At 41.5% G+C, this 24,175-nt stretch overlaps 1 protein-coding gene and 1 long non-coding RNA gene across 2 annotated transcripts in view; one reads left to right on the forward strand and one right to left on the reverse strand.

Annotated features, from left to right (window-relative positions):
* Nucleotides 1-428: 428 nt before the first annotated feature.
* The window catches only part of LOC142428854 (uncharacterized), a 121,311-nt gene continuing 97,564 nt past the window's right edge, over nucleotides 429-24,175 (forward strand). The window contains exons 1-2 of the long non-coding RNA XR_012780404.1: nucleotides 429-517; nucleotides 1,210-1,342. This is a non-coding gene — a long non-coding RNA (uncharacterized LOC142428854). The remainder of the gene's footprint in view (nucleotides 518-1,209; nucleotides 1,343-24,175) is intronic.
* Nucleotides 4,899-24,175, reverse strand: part of RNLS (renalase, FAD dependent amine oxidase) — a 399,075-nt gene continuing 379,798 nt past the window's right edge. Inside the window, exon 7 of the mRNA XM_075533739.1 lies at nucleotides 4,899-5,370. Coding sequence (XP_075389854.1) covers nucleotides 5,218-5,370 — 153 coding nt within the window. The 3' untranslated portion in view covers nucleotides 4,899-5,217. The remainder of the gene's footprint in view (nucleotides 5,371-24,175) is intronic.

Here is a 24,175-nt window from a genome sequence, read left to right on the forward strand (position 1 = left end):
AAGTGGCGTGCAAGTTCTAGGTGCCTACATGAATACTCTGTTGTTGTTAGAAGAAAAGTCATAAGCTTTGTATAGCTCCTCAAATATGTTCAAATTCAAGAGGGTAGCTAATGATTGGTCTAACATATCCAAGCAGCTCTAAACTCGGCCATTCCAGGATTCTATAATTCTACATGAATGAACACTCTCCTCAGTGGGCTCATTTGTAGGAGTTTGCTGTGAAGTCCTAAAGGGACTTTAATTGCTGTATATTGAGAAAGAAATGTAGGACACATTGCCATTTCAACATTCCTTGGCTTAGATGACCAAATCTTGCTGGTTATAATACAAATACATTTCATACTCCCATTCAGCAGCTCAGTCTTGCATCAGCTGAACTGACGGTGCTAAGTTTTTTTTTAGGAAGTGGTTCCTCCTCCCACGAAGCACTTTCTGTGCTCTACAGAGCCGTCACTACCGAAAGGGGCTGAAAGATCCTGATCACACTCATTCACAAGTGAGATCCCAGCATGGCCAGGTAGGTTGCCGAGGGAAGGGGTTGTATGTGTCTTTGCCTAGTATCTTTCTGCATCTGTTCATTTCTCTTCTCTCTCTCTCTCTCTCTCTGACACATGATTGTTTCTCTTAGGAGTTCACAGTTTCATAAATGAGAAAGATGGATGATTTGAAGCTACATCAGCAGTGACCTTTATCCTGCTTCATGGGCTAAGGGCTTGCTTTCCTAACTAGAACCTTTGGGGCAGATTTCTCATTATGTCCCATTATGTCTACCACAGAGCCTGGCTCCATGCTGTACACGAAGTAGAGGTATTAAAGAAGTCATTGTTTTAGTTTATTAGCAGTGAGATCCCTGGGAGCCACTGACTGCCACTGAGTCAATTTTGACTCATAGCTACAGTAGCTGATAGGAATAAACTGCCCTAGTGGGCTTCTGAGACTGCAAATCTTTATGGGAGCAGAAAGTCTTACCTTTCTCCAGCAGAACAGCTGGTGGGGCTGAACTCTTGCCCTTGTGGTTACCAACCCAATGTGCACCACCCCCAACCACAGTCAGTTTTAAATTCTTGCATCACTTTTGAAAATCAATATAATGGTTGTCCAATCAACTTTAATTTAAAAGCAAAACTGGACCAACTGCTTGGAATTAAAAAAAATTAAAGGCAAGGAAGTACAAATCCTAACTCTCATACGATTTCACACATATTCCAGGTGCTTGAGAATACAGAAGGAGCCAGAAGCAAAAAGCAGTAGAAAGGGAGGAAGAAAGGGCAGAAAATGGAAGAGGAGAGAGAATGAAATGGGAACACAGAGACAAAGAGGAACACAGAAGGAAAAGATGAAGGTAGGATGAGTCTATATCTTAATCAACTACTGCAGGGTGGAAATTCGCTATCATTAACATGCAGCTATTTCTCATGGCAAGTGCCCCCCAAAGAAGGAAATAAACTAGCAAATGAAAATAATGGGAGTATAAATCATTTAGCCAGTAATTATAAATGCTCTATTCCACATTAAACCTCCCTGCACATGGATTAGTGTTGGCTCTCTGAAATGAAATATCAAGAAGGGGACCACGTGGTGCTGACTGCACCCCAACTACTATTGCAGTCCAGCTTTAATGATCGCTTCATCTCGCAGCAGTGCGGTTCCATGTAAATAGAAACGGGCCAGGCGAGGCTTAGACTCTTGTCCTGATGTATGACCTTGGTTGGCTAAATGCTGGGCCTCAGTTTCCTCATTTTCTAGTTGCAAATAAGAATTCTCTCCTCTGCTGCCCTCATAGGTGTGTCAGGATAAAAAATAGAAATAGATGTATTTCTGCTTGCATGAGTGTAAAATACCAGATACATGTAGCATTGACCTTCTTCTCCTGTACTTAACACGGTAGCAGGGAGGCGTGGGGTGGGGACGATGGCATTTTACACAGAAGGCTTGGTGACTCAATGACGTGTCTTTTTGTCTCCCCTCTGTATTATCTGGTGTGAGATTATTACTGCTTTCTCGGTGATTTTAGACATACTTTTCCCCTTCAGAAATGTCATAGGTGAAAAATACGATTCCACTGCTCTCATTTGTCACCCTTGCTGCCTGAGCAAGACGTGCATAGACAGTTTAGTAATTAAGCTTTTCAACGGGGCATCATAAAGTTTTATTCCAGCAAAGGCTATATTTATCAGCTAACAAGTATTAAATCATCCCACGGCTAAAGCCGTTTCTCACTTGAATATGCTCCTTTCAAAACAGAACAGCTCTCCTTGGCTGGCTTAGTTAATAGAAGTCCTTGTTTGGAAATATTGTGATGATGTGTGGTCCTCTGGGGCTGACATACATACACCTTAGCAACTGTTGCAAATGGTCTTGACCTCTCTGTCCCAGGGGTGTGTGATACTTCAACCCCCTGCTCTTTTGGGGCACTCTGGCCATGGAGTTTCAAATTTCTCTTGGATGGCTTCCAGCCTAATGTGTTCACATATCCGTTTCGTTTCCAATGGGAAAGAAATAAATGAAAATAAAGAACACAAGCATTTTGTCCAGTTTATTTCCTTACTTGAGCATCAGGGAATTGGCCTGCTTCTATCAGAGATTGATTGTATATGTCAGGTGAGTTTTTTAATTGGTGGAAGCAGCAAAGTGACAGCAGTAATCCACAGACTCTGCGGGGTTAGTCCCCGGCTCCTTGTTGCCACAGCCTTCTCAAACCTGATGCAGGGTTATTGGAGAACACACTTAGAATTAATGCATTTTAATAGTCATCAGAAACAACTCGAAGAATACTTTCTCTAAGTACCCCATTCCACTTCTTTAAATAGCTTTTCTCTCCTTTGGTGGATATAAACTCACAAAAGGAGGTAGACACTGCTTTTAGTGGTTCAGGATTTTCAGTCTAATGACTAAAATTACAATTGTTAAAAACTTGCTAAATGTGAATAACTTTTCTGCCGTATTTTAAAAGAAAGGGAACTCACTGTCAATAAGTTGGACACTGGTAGAAAGTTCAATTGGCAAAAGGCGGATGATAGATACAGTCACGACAATGACCAAACAAACAAACAAACAAACGAAGATGGAGCGGCTGCTCATATACAACTAAATACCTCATGAGATTTGGTTCCTTGCTTCAGAGGCTCATCATAGGACACCTCCGTTAATTCACCTAAGAACATGTTTAATGTTCTCAGTGTGTGCCCGGAGTCTTAAAAGTGTTCACGTGGCGATCTGTGGGGATGTGTGGCTCATCGCCTCCACGAACAATGTGCCTTCTTTGCTGTGAGGCTAGAACTAGCCCAGAATGATGGCTGCCTACCATTCCTGAGTGTTTCAATCAAATACTCCTTGGAAGAATCCTCATCAAAATGAGGAACAGAAATTTCATATTCTCATGGACTGCAGACTTTCTGGAGTCATGAAGGCTGGGTGGACATTTGAAACTACTACTCTGAGATAATCTTTACGTCTCAAGCCAAAATGATTCCCTGACGTCTTCACAAGACTAAGCAGTAGGTTAGCTTACCTAATAAGAAGGGTCTACATTGAGTATTACGTTCTTTACAGAACTATCTCTATGGCATCAGACTGATGATAAAACTCAAACCAGACTCACTGACACTGAGTTAATTTTGGACTCCTAGTGACTGTACAGAAACTCAAAAGATTAGCTAGAAAGTGTAGGGGGGGCAGTGAGGCTTTGTGAACGATGGGGGATACCTCTGAAAAGAAGGGTGGAATGGTTGCCCAACTCAAAGAATGCAAGTCATGTCACTAGATAGTACACATGCAAACTGTTGAACTGGCATGTTTTGCTGGGAATATTCTCAACAATAACAACCTGAATAAAATCTAAAGAAAAAAAAAGGAAAGTAGAAAACCAAGTGTAAGATATGGACCAAAATGAAGGGGGAAAAAATCTCATTACTTTTCATCTTGTCATAAGGACTGCATTAATTTCCCTTCCCGTTCCTGGCTTTCAAAATAAGTGGCACTGACGTCATGTAGGGATTTAAGTTTTCCACTTGTTGGTTGCTAAAAGGATACACTTAATTCCATGCCACAACATCCCCCAAACCATGCTGCCAATCATAAGCAAGTTCTGATGGTGTCTGAGTCTACAGAGCTGTGAGCATCTCAATGCGAAACTTTCATGACAGTAAGTCTTTTTGTTGAACTTCTCTTCATTTGAGAGGCTGATTTCTTCCTCTTCGAAATTATAAAACAGAACTCCTCATTGTGCTTTTCAAACCAGCAACAGGTAGCTTATTTGGAAGGCTAACGATCAATTCTCTCCAGTCAGCAAGTCATGGGGTCAAGTCACTGAAGCTTGTGGGTGACATGCTGAACCACTAAGTTAGCACATATTGAGCTATTTTAAGTGCATCTATTTTCTGGTTCGGTACATTTTTGGGGGAGGCTGTGTTACATTCATTAGAAGTGCTGTCTAAATGTCACAGGCGAGACTAGAGAGCACGTGAAGAAAAAGCATGAGTCACAGGAAAAAGAGAAAGGTAGATATATTTTCTATTTACTTTTTCTCTTATATTAATACAGGATTTTTTAAGGTTAAAAAGTACTGTGTGATTTAAAAAGTCAAGTTGGATATAGTTCTTTTTTTTAATACGGTTATTTTCTGACCATCTAAAGAGGCTTCCCTGTCAGTCAAGTTGTCCTCCAAACCTCGATTCTAGAGATGATGATGTATTTGACCTCCAATTCAGGATCGTTTAATAACTTGGGAGAGAAATGAGAAGGCAAATTGTACTGTGAGCCATGGTTTGCAGGAATCTTCTAGTTCAGTAATTTTCAAAAATAGTGATTCAAGGACACATTTGAAGGTCTACAATGAGGTCTTGATAATGATTATCTTTTATTTGGAATTAAATTTTCAACAGACTAATAAAAGCTTTGGAACATGAACTATTACTTTGATGTGATATAATTTTTTGAAGGATCATTTGTTATTCTTAAGTACTTCTTTTCCCCCAATAAAGCAGTCGTGGTAATTCAGACAGTGTTGAAAGGTGTAAGGTACAAGGATTTTTATTCTAGCATAGGCTATAACAATTGATATTATATACTTTATTTTACACTCCAAATGAAAAATGACAATAAGTGAAGAACAATTTTCCACAATTTTCTCTCAACAAAATAGAAAACAAACTGTGAAGTAGCAGAATATTGTGAAAGTAAAACCCCAAGGGACAGGCAGAGAAAAAGATACTGCTACTAAATGAGGCTCTTTACAGCTTCCAAAACACATATGGCAGAAGTGACGCAGCCGTCGAAGTTGGATTGAGTGAACCCATCTCCTCCACAAACAAGGAAAGGCTTGTGATGAAGCGTCATTTGGCCAGGACAGTTGGCAGCAGCATTTGTGACCTGAAAAAGAAAAAAGATGGCTTGTCGTTGACATCCCATGTTCCACGATGCTGCCACGGCAATATGCCACTGGGCAAGGCTGTTCTACCTGGAAAAACCAAACTTTCTCACAGGGAGGGCAGGGAAACAAGACTCCAACCTTCTCCCTGATCGCAGAGTGTTTACAATTCCAACCATGCAACACACTACATTGAATTCCATTATTCAATTCATACTTCATCATATAAAGGTCAGGATATGCTAAATTAGTTGGGAGTACAATTTTATGATATTCACGAAATCATTCATCAAGCAGTGGTGTAGGATCTGCTGTATGCCAACCAGAGGGATACAAAAGAAACAAAGATGTGGGGCAACTAGTTCACCATTCGGCCCGCCTGGCTGGACCATAACTATGGGGGTTAAGAATAAACAGATAGAAAAGGGCCCAACCAGCTCATGGGGACACAAAATGCTTCAAAGGGAGATGACTGGCGATTTTGCTTGAGTTTCCAAGTATGTTAGACAGGGTTCTCTAGAGAAAGAAAACCAGAATGCTAACAATTCTATATATTTTTCTAGATAGATAGATAACATAAGACATAAACAGTTAACTAATCTATAAAGTTGTACAAATGGCCCAGTGCAACTCACTCCCGTGAGACAGTTGTGAGACACTGGCAGTCCTTCAAGTCTTGAGGGCCGCTGGGTAGTCCTCTGTAGAGAGAATCAGGCTATCTGGCCACAGGCAGCAAACAGCAAGGCAGGCAGGTCACCAACAGTCAGCCAGATGACAGGGTCCGACAGTCCCCAGCTCAAGAGATGTAAATTCCAATGGTGTGGCGAAGCAGGTCTTAAAGGAACCTCAAATTACAGCTATACAGTCCATGGGTCAGGTGTCCCACAGGTAGGTAGTTTGCAAATTGAGGAACAGAACAAGCAAGGCAGCCACATACTGGTCCAATGATCAAAGAGCAAGAGACAAGAAAGGCGAGGCTCACCGAGTCTTTTATCTCTCTGCCCTTCAATTAATCCCACATGTGTTCATTGGCTATGTTGGCACAATAAACCTACTTATCATACCTAAGGATATAGTAAGAGTTCCTCATCAAGGAAACAGGAGCAGGTCACTCCAATGAGAGGAAGCAGAACTGCCTGCACTCTATGGGCCAGGTAGGGCAAAAGTGTGCTTAAGAAACTGGGGCAATGAAAGTGTGTGTGCTAGTAGAGAGGAGGTGAAGTGGGGCAGGGTAGGAGAAGGAGATGTGATAACCTAGAAGGGATATAATTTTTCAAGATAAAAATTTATACAACTCATCAGTTAAAATATAGTTTTTCTAAATATAAATCTATATTATTAATACATTTAAGAATGTTTACTAACAATGTAGAAGAGGCGCTCTGATGGTGTAGTAGGCTATCCACTAAACTGCTAACTAGAAGGTCAGCAGTTCAAACCCACTCACTGCTCCTTGGGAGAAAGATGAGGCTGCCTACTCCTATAAAGATTTAAAGTCTCAGAAACCCAAAGTGGTCAGTTCTACCCTATCTTACATTAGGAGTTGGAATCAACATAGGACCATAAGTAAGAATGATATAGAGTTGACTACTTATGAACAAAAAGGAAGAAAATTAATCAATGTCTGGGATTTGTTTTATTTTTTAGCATCAAGTTAAAAATATTTGAAATGATGAGAAAGACATATTATTTCCTGGAAAAAATTATGCTCAAAATCAGAATAGATTCTTTTAATAAGCAATCCAAGTGATGAGAATGAGTGAGAGATGAATCACATTTTCGTGGACAATGACTGAGATGGTTTAGCCACTGATGTGCCGAAACACCCTTAAAGCAAACAAACAACACCCCGCCCCCACACATACACATCAGGTTGTTGTGAAAACTATCTCACTAGGAACAGCATCACATATCTTCAGGGGGTGTCATTTATATTGATTATAACATGATATATTTAGTTTCTCTTAGGTAGTCTTTTCAGGGACAGTCATAATTTGTTCGCTTAAAATCAAATGAAAAGATGTAATAAATGCTACTTGAATTTTAACACTGGCAATTTGACCCTAGACGAGCAAAGTTAATATCTGTTTTTTATTTATATGCTATTCAGGTAGTCTCCAGGTAAAGAGCGGGGTCAACCCTGTGTGTTTCAGAATCTGTAGGTGAATCAGATTAGGTTCTTATCTATGCCGAGGAAAGGAGCACAAAGTCCCACAGTGGGTTGAACTGCTGAACGCAAGGTGAGCAGTTTCCATACTGCAGGGGCGACAAGATGAAGCTTTCTGCTCCCGGAAACATTTACAGCCTTGCAATTCGTATGTAGGCCCACCATGAATCAGAATACTCTGTGTGTGTGTGTGTGTGTGTGTGTGTGTGTGTGTGTGTGTTTCCCCCCTTTGGTTTGGTATAGGGAAGGGACCTTGGTGGGTTAGTGGACTATGCATTGGGCTACGCACCCAAAGGTCAGCAGTTTGAAGCTACCAGCTGCTCAGCAGGAGAATGATGAACTTTCTGCTTCCATAATGATCTATGGCCTCAGAAGACAGCACTTCTGCTCTGCCATAAAGTGTCACTATAAATCAGAATTAATTGGTGACAATGGGTGGAATTAGCATAAGGAGCTTTGGTGGTAAGGTGAGGAAAGGATAGCAATTTGAATTCACTGGCTGCTCTTGGGAGAAAGATGGCGTGGTCTGCTTTTGGAAAGGTTGACAGCCTTGGAAACACCAGGAAGCAGTTCTATTTGGTTGTGCAGGATGGCTATGAGTTGGAATAGACAACAGGACAGTGATATTTAAAGCAAAAGAGCTACGTGTGCAGCAAGTACATGTGCCTGTGATAAAGAATTTGTCTTACCAGGGGTTAGTTCTATCTTTCCAAGTGGGGAAATTTAGATAACATTGGACGTAGGAGTTGTCAGTACATCGGAAGTTCATAATCCAGGGACTACTCTTTAAAACAGGGGTGAGACGATTCCTTGTGGAACTGCTAAAGATACATACTCAAGACACAAGCAGACAATGTCAAAGGAGTATGCTCTCACTTCTGAAAGCCACCTAATAAAGCAGCATTGTCTATGGTAAGCATAACCGTTCATGTTCAAATTGGCAGAAAATATTTCTGAGTGGTTAAAATAGACAGCTCACAGGGTAGACACTTACGCACAGACCTGGACATTCAGTAAGGGCTTTTAAAATTTCTGCTTCTGAAAGAATTTTAACAGGTTGGATTATTTGATTTTTTTGGTGAGACCTTAAGGGAGGAAGACAACAGTTTGTTATTTGCTGTTGACTGGCCTCCAATTGATGGTGTTTTGATGTACGTAATACAGTCAGACAGACCTACGCATTGCCTGGTGCTGCTTATGATTGCGGCTATGCCTGAGCCCGTTGTTGCCATCAAGGTGTTACTCCCACACCGTAATTCACTCTGTGCTCCCCTCATTTTCACTCGCCTGCTGCTTTATCATTCACAATGTTTTCTTTCCCAGCAATTGGTCTTTCCTGATGATATGTCCAAAGTGAGTGAGTTGATGACCATACTTCCTGTTTTAAGAAAATAGTCAGGTTGTATTGTAAGCCTGATTTGTTCATTCTTTAAAAAAAATAATTTTATTGGGGGCTTGTAGAATTCTTATCACAATCCATACATATATCCATGTGTCAAGCACATTTGTACATTTGTTGCCATCATCATTCTCAAAATATTTGCTTTCTACTTGAGCCCTTAATATCACCTCCTCATTTTCCCCCTCCCTTCCCATTCTCTCTCCCTCATGAACCCTTCATAATTCTTAAATTATTATTATTTTGTCATATCTTACACTGTCCGATGTCTCCCTTCACCCACTTTTCTGTTGTCCATCCCCCAGGAGGAGGATATGTGTAGATTCTTACAGTCCACAGCATATTTGATGTTCTTCGACAATACCACAGTTGAAACGTGTCATCTCGTCTCCTCTCTTCCTTTTTCTCTATACAACTTTCAAGCACGTGTGAGAGGATTAAAAACACCATGGCTTTTTGGGTTAGGTGCAGTTCAGTCATCAAAGTGACATCTTTTTAAAACTTTAAAGAGATTCTTGTTTGTTTGTTTTTTTGGTAGCAGCAGCAGGTTTGCCAAATGAGACACTTCGTGTGATTTCCTGACTGTTACATCCATGGGTGTTGATTGATGAACCACGTAGAATGAAACCATTGACAACTTCAATTTTTTTCTCCTCCATTTATTATGCTATTTGTTTAAACTAGTCGAGAGAGTTTGTACACTTTCTTTATTTTCAGTTGTGTTCTAAGGAAGAAAGTGGCTGGTTTCTTATATTGAGTAATTTCAGAATTTGATAACAGATCATGTGAAAACACAAAATGTTATATAAACACCAAAAACATGTACTGAGAAGAAGCCAGGCAGCCTAGGAAATTGAGTGTATGTGCTTCATAGTTGTCCTGAAATTATTAATGCTCATGATTTCATAATTATGAAATTATTAATGCTCCAGTGTTCAAGAACCAATTCCATTATGAGTAAAATTGAAAAGCTAGGATTTCTTGTGTGTTTATTGCAAGCTCCCTTTCAAATTCACATAGAAATTCTCTGAAGTGGTGATTATTATTCTCATTTTAGAAATGAGAGTCCAAAGTTGGATTTACTCACCTAGAGCTCCGACTGCCAGACCAGGAAATTGGGAGGTAAAGGTGAAGGAGACTACGAGGCAGAGTTCTGAGATTAGAATCAGGGTACTAGAGTCTGTCCTCAACCACACTTTAAAAAAAAAAATTTCCACTGACAAAGCAAACCAAGAATGCACGAAACACTCTAGGTTCAGTGTGCTGGGCTTGTGGGCTCTGGCTGAGCAGCTACCAGAGCCCTAGTTTGGCAGTGAATAGCAATTTCCCCATGCTGATGCTCAAAAGGGGACATAATCTCACACATGAGGAGAACCTCTGAAAGCTAGTCACAGGACCCCACCCCAGAGCTCCCCATGCTGTTAGCTGCCTTGAGTTCACAGCCTGGGGGTCCGGGTCAGTGGGTAGTCATAGATTTGGAGTAATTGAGAAGACATAAGGAAATTTACCTGAGTCAGATTAAGGTGTGGCAGAAAATAAGCAGATAGTCATAATCGAGGGGGAGAATTCAGTTCCATTGGCTGAGAAGAAAACAACCTCTCTGATAAGCTAGATCTCCTCTTCTGGCGGTCAACGTGACAGCTCCCAAATCAGGGCACCCCAGAAGCCCAATATAAAAAAGGGAGAAAAATATTTTCTTGGTAAAAGCTGCAAATCCCAGGCTCATTGTTTAACTCCAAGACTACTAGTAGAATGAGTTCTTTAACATAGTGACCCTGCTAAGGAATGCAGAAGGTAGCTACAGAGTCCAGAGGCTTTCAACATAACAAAGACCCCTGGAGCAAGCCTCAGTTTCAGAATAACAATTCAATTTCTGCTGGGCAGTAGGAAAAACAAAAACAAACCTCTGAGCTCTTAGGGCATCAGAGGTCCTGGCACAAGCTAGAACAACTCAGCAAGACCAGCCGGGGATAGGGTGGGGGAGCTACTGTCTGCCCTCAGTAATCCCACATGCAGCTGGGGAGGTCCTGCCTGTCCTCTGTGTGGGTAGGGGACTGTCTGCCTGTCCTAGGGCCCTACACGTGCCTGGGGGAACTCCCCCCCCCAACCACTGGAGAGCAGCATACAGCACAAGGCAGCAATACCAGTGATCTCCAGCACTCTACACCCCTGTGGGAACCGCTGCCTGGCTGCTGCTGTGATCTTGCCTTTGAGGGTAATTCTGCCCAGCATCTATGGGACCCTACACCAACTGGACACACCACTCCCCCTACCTTGAGGCAGAGTTAGAACTCCTCTAGCCCGATGATCAGGTGATCAAATCTCAGTTATCTCCTTACTTACTATTCTTTTTTCTCTTTCTTTATTCTCTCCTCCTTTTATCTTTCTCACCACAGTTGGTCTCAATGGGCCCAATTTTGTTTTCTTTTTCTTTCTTTCTTTTTTCTCTTTCCTCTTCTCTTCCTCTCTTTCCTTTCATGAGCCACTTTTGGCTTACCTCTGTTTAGGTAACTCCACCCAAACAGCAAGGGGACCTCCAGCCTGCCCTCTGTAGGAGCCCTGAACACCACACAAGGCAGCTGTGAAAGCCCTCTCCAGTGCTCCATGCAGGTGAGGAAACCTCAGTCTGGCCTCTACAGTGATCTTGCCAACTAGGGTGATTCCACACAGGACCAGTGAGATCCTGCACAAAAAGGGTACACTAACCTGCCACCTTGGAGCAGGGTTTAACAGCCACCTTATCCCCCCCCCCCCCTGCCAATCAGGGATCAGCTATCTCTGCGTTGTGTTTTTTTCCTGCTGTCTTTCTTCTCTTTCTCATCATAGGCAATCTTAGTGAGCACAGTAGTATTTCCCCTTCTTTTCTATTTTGTTATTTTTCTCTCTTTGTTCTTCTCCTTCTTCATTCTTTTCGTTTTCTCCTTTTTCTCCTCTCGTTTTCTTTCCTTCCACATGCCACTGCTGGTTACCAGCCCCCTACACTCTGCCTAGGGTAACTCCGCCCACCCAGTGGGGAGAGCTCCTGCCTGATCCCTGTCACAGTGCTGCACACGTCATGAGGCAGTACTACACATGACATGGCACAGGGCTCAGCTATCACTTTATCAATGGTTTTTCTTCTCTTTTTTTCCCCATTACTTAATTATTTTTCCTCTTCTTCTATCTCTTCTTTCTTTCCAGACACAGTTTCAGCATATCCAGTTTTCCTGTTCTGTTTTTTTTTCTTTTTTGACTCTTTGTTTTTACTTTTGTTTTGTCTTTGTATTTTTGCATGTGTCTTAGTTTGCTTTTTTATTTTTGCTCTTGTCTTTTCTTTCTCTCTTTTTCATCTATTTAACCCCTTTCCTTTCACAGGCCACTACTGGCCTTGGGGTCACTCCCCTCTGCCTAGGTAAACTCTTACAGCTTAGTTGGGGGAGCTCCCACCCACACTTGTTGGCTTTACACACAGCTGGGTAAATCACACCCGTCCTCAACGATACCCCAAGGAGCTGGGGATCTCCTCTTAAAATAGCTACAGAACCTCCTGTCTACACCCTGAGGCCCTACAAGTGATTAGGGAATTCATGACTACTGTCTGTGGTGCTCCACATTGCTGTGGGAATATCTGCCCAACCCCTAAGGCCATCTCCCCAGTTAGGGTAATTCTGCCTGCCATCTACAGTGTGCTACACCAAGGAGGGTACCCATACACGCACTCCATAGTATTCCAGTTGCAGAGGGAAACACCACTCGCCACATGAGGTGATAAAAGCCCCATGAGACACACCACTATGGCTTACTGTAAGATCATCCAGTATAACACCATCCTCGTGGGTCCACAACTACCCGACCAGTGTCCCGTGAGAGGACTATCCAACTCAAATTCCAAATAATGGAATGCTAGTTGGCTAGGGTAAGAATGAATCCACAGGAAGATACAGTGGTAGCCTGAAACCTCACCGGCCCCAGTGTAGCTACCTGCAGGAAGTTCATAGAGGCACTCATACAAGTCCCCCAGAGAGGGTCTACTGCTCTTCAACTCTGGAAGATGGCGATTGGTTCCTCTAATACAACACATAAACAGAAACCAGCCCCAACAGCCTCAACAAAAAACATTTTGCATACAAGAAGGAGACATGGACCTGACACAGAAATAAATTTTCAGAATGCTGCTTGGAGTTATACAGCATATGAGGGAAGCAATACAGGAAAAGGATGAAATGATAGAGGAGATAAAGGTATCATACTAAAGGGAAATACAAAATCTACTAACAAATTAACAGACTTTGACAACAGACTTGAGGAGTCAGAAAATCACACCCGTGACCTAGAGGATAACCAAGAGGACCTCAACAAATGGGGAAAGCAGTCAAATAAGACAATCAGAGAAGCTGAAGAAAACTTGAGAGCCATGTCTGATGTTATGAATAGGAACAATATTAGAATAATTGGACTACCAGAACCAAACACAACAAAGAAGTCAACAGCAAAAATAGCTAGGGAATTCTACAGGAAAACCTCTCCAGCTTAATAAATGAAAATCAGGCAACCATTCAGGAGACTGAAAGAACACCAGCCAGACTAAATCCCAAGGAGAAGTCACCATGACAAATAGTAGTTAAATTATCAAACTATGAGGAAAAGGAGAAAATCATGGGAGCACTTAGGGAAAAACAAATAGACACTTATAAAGGTACCCAAATAAGAATATGTTCAGCCCTCCCGACACAACTGCTGAAGCCAAAGCGGGTGAACAAGTAAATGTGGTGAAGAAAGCTGATGGTGCCCGGCTATCAAAAGAGATAGTGTCTGGGGTCTTAAAGGATTGAAGATAAACAAGCGGCCATCTAACTCAGAAGCAACAAAGCCCACATGGAAGAACACACCAGCCTGTGTGATCATGTGGTCCTGAAGGGATCAGTTATCAGGCATCAAAGAACAAAAAAATCATATCATTGGCTGCACACCTCCATGATACGATCGCCGAGGAAAAACGGGTGCATAAGGAAATGTGGCGAAGAAAGCTGATGGTGCCCGGCTATCAAAAGAGATAGTGTCTGGGGTCTTAAAGGCTTGAAGGTGAACTAGTGGCCATCTGGCTCAGAAGCAACAAAGACCACATGGAAGAAGCAAACCAGTCTGTGCAATCATGAGGTGCCAAAGGGATCAGGTATAAGGCATCATCCAAAAAAAATACCATAGTGAATGAAGGGGGAAGTGCAGAGTGGAGACCCAAAGCCAATTTGTCGGCCACTGGAGATCCCCTTACAGAGGGATCTAGGGGAGGAGATGAGTCAGTCAGGGTGCGATGTAGCACCGATGATGAATACAGCTTTCCCCCAGATCCTGGATGCTTCCTCCTTCCCCAACTACCATGATCCCAATTTTACCTTGCAAGTCTGGATAGAGCAGAAGTTGTACACTGGTACAGATAGGAGCTGGAGGCACAGGGAATCCAGGGTGGATGATACCTTCAGGACCAGAGATGTGAGGGGAGATACTGGGAGAGTAGAGGGTGAGTGGGTTGGAAAGTGGGAACCAATTACAAGGATCTACATGTGACCTCCTCCCTGGGGGATGGACAACGGAGAAGGGGGTGAAGGGAGACTCCGGATAGGGCAAGATATGACAGAATAACAATCTATAAAGTATCAAGGGCTCATGAGGGAGGAGGGAATGGAGAGGAGGGGGAAAAAAAAAGAGGACCTGATGCAAAGGGCTTAAGTAGAGAGCAAATGCTTTGAAAATGATTAGGGAAAAGAATGTACAGATGTGCTTTATATAATTGATGTATGTATATGTATGGATTGTGATAAGAGTTGTATGAGCCCCTAATAAAATGTTAAAAAAAAGATGGCAACATATGTACAAATATGCTTGATACAATTGATGTATTGATTGCTTTAAGAGCTGTAGGAGCCCTCAATAAACTTATATATTTTTTTAAAAAGAATAAGTTCAGATCTATGAGCAGACAAGATGAAGAAGAAGGAGTGGAGTAACATTCCAAAAATTGAAAGAAAATAGTGCAAACTCAAGAATACTATACCCGGCAAAAATTATCTATTAAGATAGATGGAGTATAAGAGTCTTCCCACACAAAGAAAAACTCAAAGAATACATATAAAGAAACACAGCCCTACAAAAATCCTTGCTGAACCAGTATGTGCAGAAGATCAACACTAACTGAGGGCAAATAAGAGACCATCACATAGAACAACTGCACGCAGAGGGCCACAAGGAGAAAACAGCCCCCAAGATAGCATTAGCTCAATACTGAAAAGAAGGAAAGAATGAAACACACACACACACACGTGGATAAGATGGGTAAGTAGGAAAACACCCAAAACAAAAGGTACAAGATGATACCTCAGAGTCCACAGATGGTGTAATAACACTGAATATCAACAGACTGAAATCAAAGGTGAACAGACTGGCTCAGAAAACATAGCCCGTCAACCTGCAGCCTACAGGAGACACAAGCTTGCAGACAAAAACAGGTTGAGAATTAAAGGTTGGAGAAAAATATACCAAGAAAATGGCAAAGCAAAAAAAAAAAGCAGGAGTAGCAATCTTAATCTCTGACAAAACTGATCTCAAGGTACAAGCCCTAATATGAGACAAGGAGGGGCACTATATAATGGTCAAGGGAACAGTAGACCAAGAACCAGTGAGCCCAAGGAGAGACCCATGAAATCAAACACTCCAAAAGATGAAAACAGAAATCACAGGGTAACAATTATAGTAGGTGACTTTAATACACCACTCTCTGAAAAAGACAGCTCACAGGGAAAGAAATTTAACAAAGAGGCTACAGATCTAAACAGCACACTGGGATGACTTTCCCTGATAGATATTTTCAGAGCTTTCCAGCCAAATGCAAAAGTAATTCATATTATTTTCAAGCCCACATGGCACATGCTCAAAATAGACCACATGCTGGAACACAAGTCAAATCTGAATAAATTCAAGCACACGGAGATTGTACAGATGTCTCTCTCTGACCACTATGCCATAGGGCTGTAAATAAACAAAAGGACGATGAAGAAAACAAGGACAACCAATTGGAGGATGAATAACTATTTCAGAAGGAGTGGGTATTGGCCCAGATAAGAAATGAAATCAGGAAGCTTCTAGAAACCAATGAGAATGAAAATACCCCGTACCAAAAACCTTTGGGAAACAGGAAAGGCATTTGTCAGAGGAAGGTTGATACCAATATACACACACATGAAAAAAGAAGAGAGACTTATGGTTGATATGCTGGCACAAAGCTTAAGCCAATTAGAGCAGAGCAACAGAACAATCCAACTAATAGAAAAAGGAAAAAAAAATAAAAATCAGAGCTAAGATACAAGAGAGGGAAAACAAGAAAACTATGGAAAAATTAATGTGCTAAAAGTTGGTTCTTTGAGAGCATTAATAAAATTGATAGACTGCTGGCAAACCTAACCAAAGAAAGGAAGGAACAAATTTAAATAGATAGGATGATGGGTGATACTGGGGACATTACAATGGACCCTAAAGAATTAAAAAAAAAGATAATTACACACTACTGTGAAGGCCTGTATTCTAAGGAATTCAACAACGTGGAAGACATGGAAAAATACCTGGAAAAACAATCCCTCCCTAGACTATCTCAAATGGATGTCAAGAACCTCAACAGACTCATAGCAATAGAAGAAATAGACAAAATTATCACGGGATTGCCAACAAAAATATTCCTCAGGCTAGATGGCTTCACAGGAGAATTCTACCAAGCATTCAGGAAAGACTGACACCAATCCTACACAAACTCTTCCAACTGATTTTTGATAAAGGCCCCAAAAATATCAAATGGGAAGTGGATGACCTCTTCAATAAGTGCTGAGGGAAAAATGGATATCTACCTGTAGAATAATGAAGCAAGACGTTTACTTTACCCCATGCACAAGAATCAACTCAAGGTCAATCACAGACCTTGAGGTAAAACCCCAAACTATTAGGGCCATCAATGAGGGAATTGGGACAAACCTGAGAACCTTGGCACAGGGAATACATCGGCTATCAGAAATTGGGAAGGATACAAATACAGAGGAGTCACAAATTGACAAGTGGTATATACTGAAGATAAATCACCTGAGTACATGGAAAGAATTCACCAAGAGAGTAATAGAGAGTCCACAGACTGGGAAAACATCTTTAGCAATGACACATCAGACAAAGACCTTATTACTAAAATCTACAATACTTACAAGCTTACAATAAGAAAGAAACGAACTACCCACCAAGGAAGTGGGCAAAAGACTAGAACAGAAGTTTCACAGGTGCAGAAATTCAAATGGCTAATAAACATATGTGAAAATGATCCTTATAATTAGCCACAAGAGAAATGGAAATTAAAACAACTATGAGATACCACCTAACACCCTCAAAGATAGTCCAATTCAAAAAATCAGAAAGTAACAAGTGCTGGAGGGGTTATGGGGTGATAGCATTCTCATCCAGTGCTGGTGGACCTGTAGGCATGTACAGCCATTATAGGAATAAATTTGGCAATATCTAAAACAGATGGAGACTGAGCTACCATGTGACCCAGCAATTCCCCTACTGGGCATATACCCAGAAGAAGCAAGAAACAAACCATGGCCAGACATCTGTGCTCTAATGTTCATAGCGGCACAGTTCACCATTGCAAGGAGTTGGCTGAACCCAAATTTCCATCAACAGACCAATGGATCAAAAACTGTGGTACATATATACAATGCAGTACTACACAACTCTAAAAATCAGCGATGAATGCATTGAGCACATTGCCACATGGGAAGAACTGGAGGAAATCATGTTAAGTTAAGTAACTCAAGCACATAAGGACAAGTACAACATGAGTACACTGAGGTAAGCTTAAATAAAACAGGGTATAGGGGAAAAGCTACTATACACATACATCTCTGGGGTGAGGTCCAGCAACTATGGCAGGGGCCAAACCCAATCCAGGGATATATACTGCAGCCAACTAAATAAGAGAGGGAAAGAAGGAGGGGGAAAATGATATGGGTTGGGGGGGAGCAGGGCGCTAACTCGCCGAAGGGGAGTGTATTGTTTATATCTCTACAGGAGAGGGAAAGACAGACCAGGCTTCAATCCGATGCACCAAGATGTGAATGCACCATACCAGCATGTACAAGGGAACCAACAGAGAAGTCTTCAGGGCTGGTCCCAATTCCAGCTATGTGAACCAGCCGCCCCCTCCCCCCCATCAGAAGAATGCACTTCAGAGGACAGCACTGGGACTACAGCTTGGGGAGAGGGTGTGTCGGAATAGAGCACATGGGAGAAATGAAAAGGGATGGATAGGGAGGAGAGGACATCCTGGCCCACCAAGCTCAGAGGATGGTGTTACAGCTTGGAGCAGACTTTGCAAGGGGAGGATGGTAGGGCTGGCACTACCACAGGACAAGGCATCCCTTACTGAACCATGGTGCGGCAGGGGACAGCACTGGAGACACATTGAGGGAATCATGTACGGTTTGGCCCCATGATGCTGGGACTAAGAATTTAGGGCAGGCAACAGAGCAGCAGGAGATGCCAAGTGATGACACCCCCCAGGGAATACCTAAAATAGACTTTGGAGACAGTGTGGCACCCATCAGACTTCACTGGAAAAAACTCCTAAAGGTCAACAAACAGACCTGGAACTATTTATAGGCATTTCCATTTTTGTCAGTGACTTTCTTTTTGTTATTGTTATTATTTTTGTTGCTTTTGACTTCTTTTATTGTTCTATTTGGCTTTGTCTGGTTTTAGCATTTATTAATGTATCTGCATGTATATCCAGATAAGATAGGAGGGATAAGTGATTCGGAGATGAAAAGAACAAACGGGACTAATGGTTCCAGGGGGACATAGGAGAAGGGGAGGTAGGAGAAAGGAAGGGTGGGGGGCGAGGGAACCAACCCAGGAACAAGGTAACAAGTGAACTAAAATCAATGAAAGGAAGGTTGTAGGATGCCTAGTGGGGCTTAATCAAGGGCAATGTAGCAATGAGGAATTACTAAACCCGAATGAAGGCTGAACATGATGGTGGGACAAGAGGTAAGTAAAAGGAAATAAAGAACCAGGAGGCAAAGGACATTTATAGAGGCCTAAATACAGGTATGTACATATGTAAATATACATATATAATGAGAGGGGAATAGAACTATGTACTCATATCTATATGTTAAGAATTAAGGTTGCAGATGAACATTGGGCCTCCACTCAAGTACTCCCTTAATATAATAACACTTTGTTCTAACAATCTGGCATTCTGTGATGCTCACCTTTCTGACATGATCGATCGCTGAAGACAAAATGGGTACATAAGCAAATTTGGTGAAGAAAGTTAATGGTGCCTGGCTACCAAAAGATATAACATCTGGGGTCTTAAAGGCTAGAAGATAAACAAGTGACCATCTAGCTCAGAAGCAACAAAGCCCACATGGAAGAAGCACACCAACCTGTATGATCTTGAGGTGTCAATGAGATCAGGTATCAGACATCTAAGACCCAGAAAAAAACCATATCCAAGGTAAATTGAGGGGTGTGGTGCCTTGGCGTGGAGACACCATGCCCATCTGTAGACAATGGGAAATCCTCTCACAGAGGGGCCACAGGGAAGCGGTGAGCTAGTCAGGGTGCAGTATAGCACCGATAAAACACACACTTTCTCTAGTTCTTTGGTGCTTCCTTCACCCCACTATTATGACCTCAATTCTACCTTACAAATTAGATTAGACCAGTGCATGCACACTGCTACAGATAAGAGCCTACAAGACAGGGAATCCAGGATAGATAAACCCCTCAAGACCAACAATGACACCAGGAGGAGTAGGGAAGGGTGAGGAGAGAAAGGAGGAATTTATCACAAGGATCAATCTAGAACCCCCTCCTAGGGGGATGAATAACAGAAAAGTGGGTGAGGGGCAACAGAGGATGATGTAAGATATGGAAATAATAATCTATAGCTTATCAAGGGTTCATGAAGGAGGGAGGGCAGGGGAGAGAGGGGAAGAAATGGGGAGCTGATATCAGGAGCTCAAGTGGGAAGAGAATGCTTTGAAAATGATGATGACAGCATATGTGCAAATGTGCTTGACACACTGGATGAATATATGGATTGAGATAAGAGATGTAAGAGCCCCCAATAAAAGCATTTTAAAAAATGAAAGAAAGAAAAAAGGAGAAATGATAGTCGAAGATTAAAATGTTCCTTGCCCAGAAAGTTAGTAGGTCATGAAGCAGAGACTCCAAAGCACCAGAATGACTCCAGAATGCACCCTTACAGCATTTTTAGAAACATTGCCTTCAAGAAACTGGATTAAAGTAAAATGAAGAAAAATATGTTTGAGAGTGACTTAATATTAAGCATCTGGAAAATGTACATAAATGGAACAATTCCTTCATATATATTCATGTATATGTGAGTAAGTGGATAAATATTAATATCAAGTTCTAGAAAGCTCTTATTGAACAAAAATATTAAAATGGGAAGCTATATTTTCCATCTATATTTTCCATCTATACACCTCTGAAGACAGTATTTCCAGCCCTCTAATTCATCCCTGAAGAACACTGAACTCTGATTTTTACCACGTCAAAATGACAATTTTGGTGTCCTTGAGAGTCTCTAATTGTGTTTATTTTCACTGTTCTTTGAGTTTGGGGAACAAAAAGAAATCTGAAGAGGCAGGATCACGGCTGTGCGGTGGATGGAATAAGGTTCCTTCAAAGAAAGATCACATACATTTTCATAGTGAAAAAAATCCTGTGCAAAACTCTTTCCCACTAATGCAGTTTTCAACTATTTCTTCCTAGTAAGTCTTTATGATCATCTCATGTTCTTTAAGAAAGTTTATTAAGAAAGAATACCCCTTAGTCATCCATGACCACTGAGTCAATGCTGACTCAAAATGGCCCTACAGTGTACAGCATAACTATGCATCGGGTTTTTAAGGCTGTACATTTTTACAGGAACAGAAAGCCCCAGCTTTCTTCTGTAGAGTTGCTGGTGGATTTGAATTTTTAACTTTGCGGTTAGCAGCACAACATGTAAACCTCTATGCCGCACCCCCTCTACGTACCCCTTAAAACAGTTACCATAACCTTCGGAGTCTGAGGTAACCAGATTTTAACACTGGTAATGCGGGACAGTAGCGGGACACCATTGATAAAACTCATCCTGGCGAAATAGCCACATGGGAGCCGAAAACCGTATACCCTAGCTTGTCACGCATTCTTTCCAAAAATTGAGACCTTTTTAAAACGCTGCGGAATGCGGGAAAAATTGTTCAAAATCGGGACTGTCCCACCAAAAGCGGGATGTCTGTTCACATCTAATCTAACCTCTGCATTGAATTTAACTGGCCAAGCAGATCACTTCAGAAGTCACTGTTTAAATAAATTGAAACATGTTTAAATAAAATTAGAATAAACCTGTATATATGTAAATTAGAACCCCAGTAACAATACTTTTTGACTTAACCTTGTATATACATATCTTGTCTTTAATATGTATATTAACATGCACATATATTTATATACAAAGGGCTTTAAGAAGTTCATGGAAAATTCCATTATCTTCAAAAATTTTCCCACAAACTTCTTGAGGACCTGCTGAGTATTTGTGTATGCTTCTACTTTACATATATATGATCTTAAAAATCAAAATTATTTTGATATAAAAATATTTCACACATTAATGATGAATGACAACTAGTAATAAATGCTAATGTGTAAGGTAATAATAATGTCAGTTAAGAAGGTGAAGGTATGTGTCAATTTTGCCATAATTCTCAGTAGTTTGGGAATTATGTAATGAGGCAAGCATCCTCCATTTTGGGATCTGAAGTGGTCATCCTCTGTTTTCATATAACAACATTTTTCACATAAAATTTTAGCCTTTGGAATCTACGTCTACCAGTTAGGAGTAGGTGTAATTTATGTACACACACATACATTTCTGGTTTTGATAAGGCTTTGACGCATTCCAGTTTCTGTCCCCGTAGAGATAAGTTGTGGAATCGCTAAACATTATACAAGTATTATGCAGTATAAAGTATTAAGGGCACTTAAGGGGAAAAGTTCTTCCCAGGGGTGAGTTGATAATTTTATTGGTGCTGTGTAACTTAATTTGATGAGTGGTAAATGCCAGATGCCAAATCACATGGCTGGAAAACTGGGCCACTGATTAGCCAGCTGGCAGTTGGGATGAAATCAATCTTGCTGCACTTAGGTGGAATCACCCATTTTGCAATTACCCAATGAGGAAAATATGGAAACGTGGAGTGTGTGTTGGCAAGCTCCTTCACTCGTGTGAAGGAAAGAGCCCAGCAGTGGAGCAGCACATCATTGTCAAAGCCACAATCTCTCACAACATCGCAGCCTCTGGCTGTGCTTCCAGCCACAGCAAGGAACCACAACTCAATGACTGTGTTTAAGAGAGATGTCAGGACTGAAAGAACCCCCTCAGAATCCCAGGTTGCTACAGCTCAGATGTGTGCCAGCGTTGGTCAGAAAGAACTCTTCTTGCCTCCAGAAGCTGATGCTTTGGGGAGTCACTAATACAATGTTTCTATAAACCTAACCGCTGTCTTGACACACAAATTTAAAGCAGAACGTGTAAACCTCTCTGAATATGCTTCGTGACTTCTCTCTACCTGCCAAACACTTGTATTTGGCAGACGCTTCAGCCCCACTCTGAAGGGCCTTCTGAATCAGGACCTCACCTCCACTCAGACCTCATCTTCTGTCACTTTCTCATCTTTGTGTGTCCTATCGATAACCACATGCAGATGTCCTATCTGCAACCAAACGCATCAGACATATCTTGGTTGTGCTTCCCTTTCTTTCTACCCTGCTCCTCCTTTAAGACTTAACATAGCGGTCACCCCCTCCGAGCTTTCCTTGCTCATCCAGGGTCAAGTGTCTCTTCAGCACATGGACTAAGAGGCGATCATTCGAATAGGATTGTATCCTTCCACCATACGTCTGGTGAGCAAATAGTCAGAAAAGTGGGATTCTATGAAGAACTCTGCATCAACTTTGGAGGGAGGCTTCTTAAGGCCTGTGATGGGCATGTGACACAATCTGGCTTGCTGAAGTTGCAGGTGCCTTGAAGCACTTCTTGATGACAGTCAAGGACTGCAGCCTTCAGTATGGATTACAACTCAATGTAAACAAACAAACAAACAAAAACATGAAGTCCTCACAACTGGCCCAATACACACCATCACGTTAAACTGGGAAAAGATTGAGGTTGGGAAATATTTCATTTTGCTCAAAACCGTAATCAAATGATTTGCTGCATTGAGAAAATCTTCTGCAGAAGACCCCTTTAAGGTATTGAAGAGCAAATATGCCACCTTGGGTGCTAAAGTATGCTTGATCCAAGTCAGGATATTTCCAGTCGCCTCATATGCTTGTGAGAGTTGGGCAATGAAGTGAAAGTTGGACAATGAATAAGGAGGATGGAAGAATAATTGATGCAGCTGAATTATGGTGCCAGTGAAGAATATGACCAGTCCCATGGACTGCAAGAAGAACAAAGAAACCTTCTTGGAAGCAATACAGCCAGAATGCTCCTGAGATATGAGGATGAATATGTTATTAGCAGAGACCAGTGCTTGGAAAAGGACACCATGCTTGGTAAAGTTGAAAGGCTGTGAAAAAGAGGAAGAATCGTGTTGAGATGAGTTGACACTAAATTCACCATACAAACTTGTAAATTTACTAGGTCAGAAGTGGCAAAATGCAAGGGTGAAAGAGAAAGGGAGTGAAGGAGAAGTGATAGAGGATAGACAGGTGTCAACTTAAAGGGGACGATAATATCCAACAAAAGGAAGATGGGAAAGGGGTGGGGTCACAGCAAGCTAATAGGAGGATTGTTAAATGATTTAAGCAGGAGAATACAAAAGTGATGATCTGATCTATAACCCCCCAACCCCCCACCTAGAAAGTAAAAATAAAGAAATTAAAAAATAGAAGTGGTAAAATATTGACAATTTTTCTATGGCTCAATCTAATATTTTCTGTATATCATGTTCATTAGTTGTAAAATTTGAAGGAGGGCATGGGACGATGGGAGGCAGAGGAAAGGAAGTGGGGTGCCAACAAACCCCAGGACAAGGGAACAAGTGAACTAAAATCAATGGTGAGGAGGGTGTAGGATGCCTGGTGGGGCTTGATCAAGGGCAATGTAACTGAGAGGAATTACCGAAACTTGAATAAAGACCAAACATGA

The sequence above is a fragment of the Tenrec ecaudatus genome, chromosome 16, assembly GCF_050624435.1.
Source record: "Tenrec ecaudatus isolate mTenEca1 chromosome 16, mTenEca1.hap1, whole genome shotgun sequence".
Taxonomy (NCBI): Eukaryota; Metazoa; Chordata; class Mammalia; order Afrosoricida; family Tenrecidae; genus Tenrec; species Tenrec ecaudatus.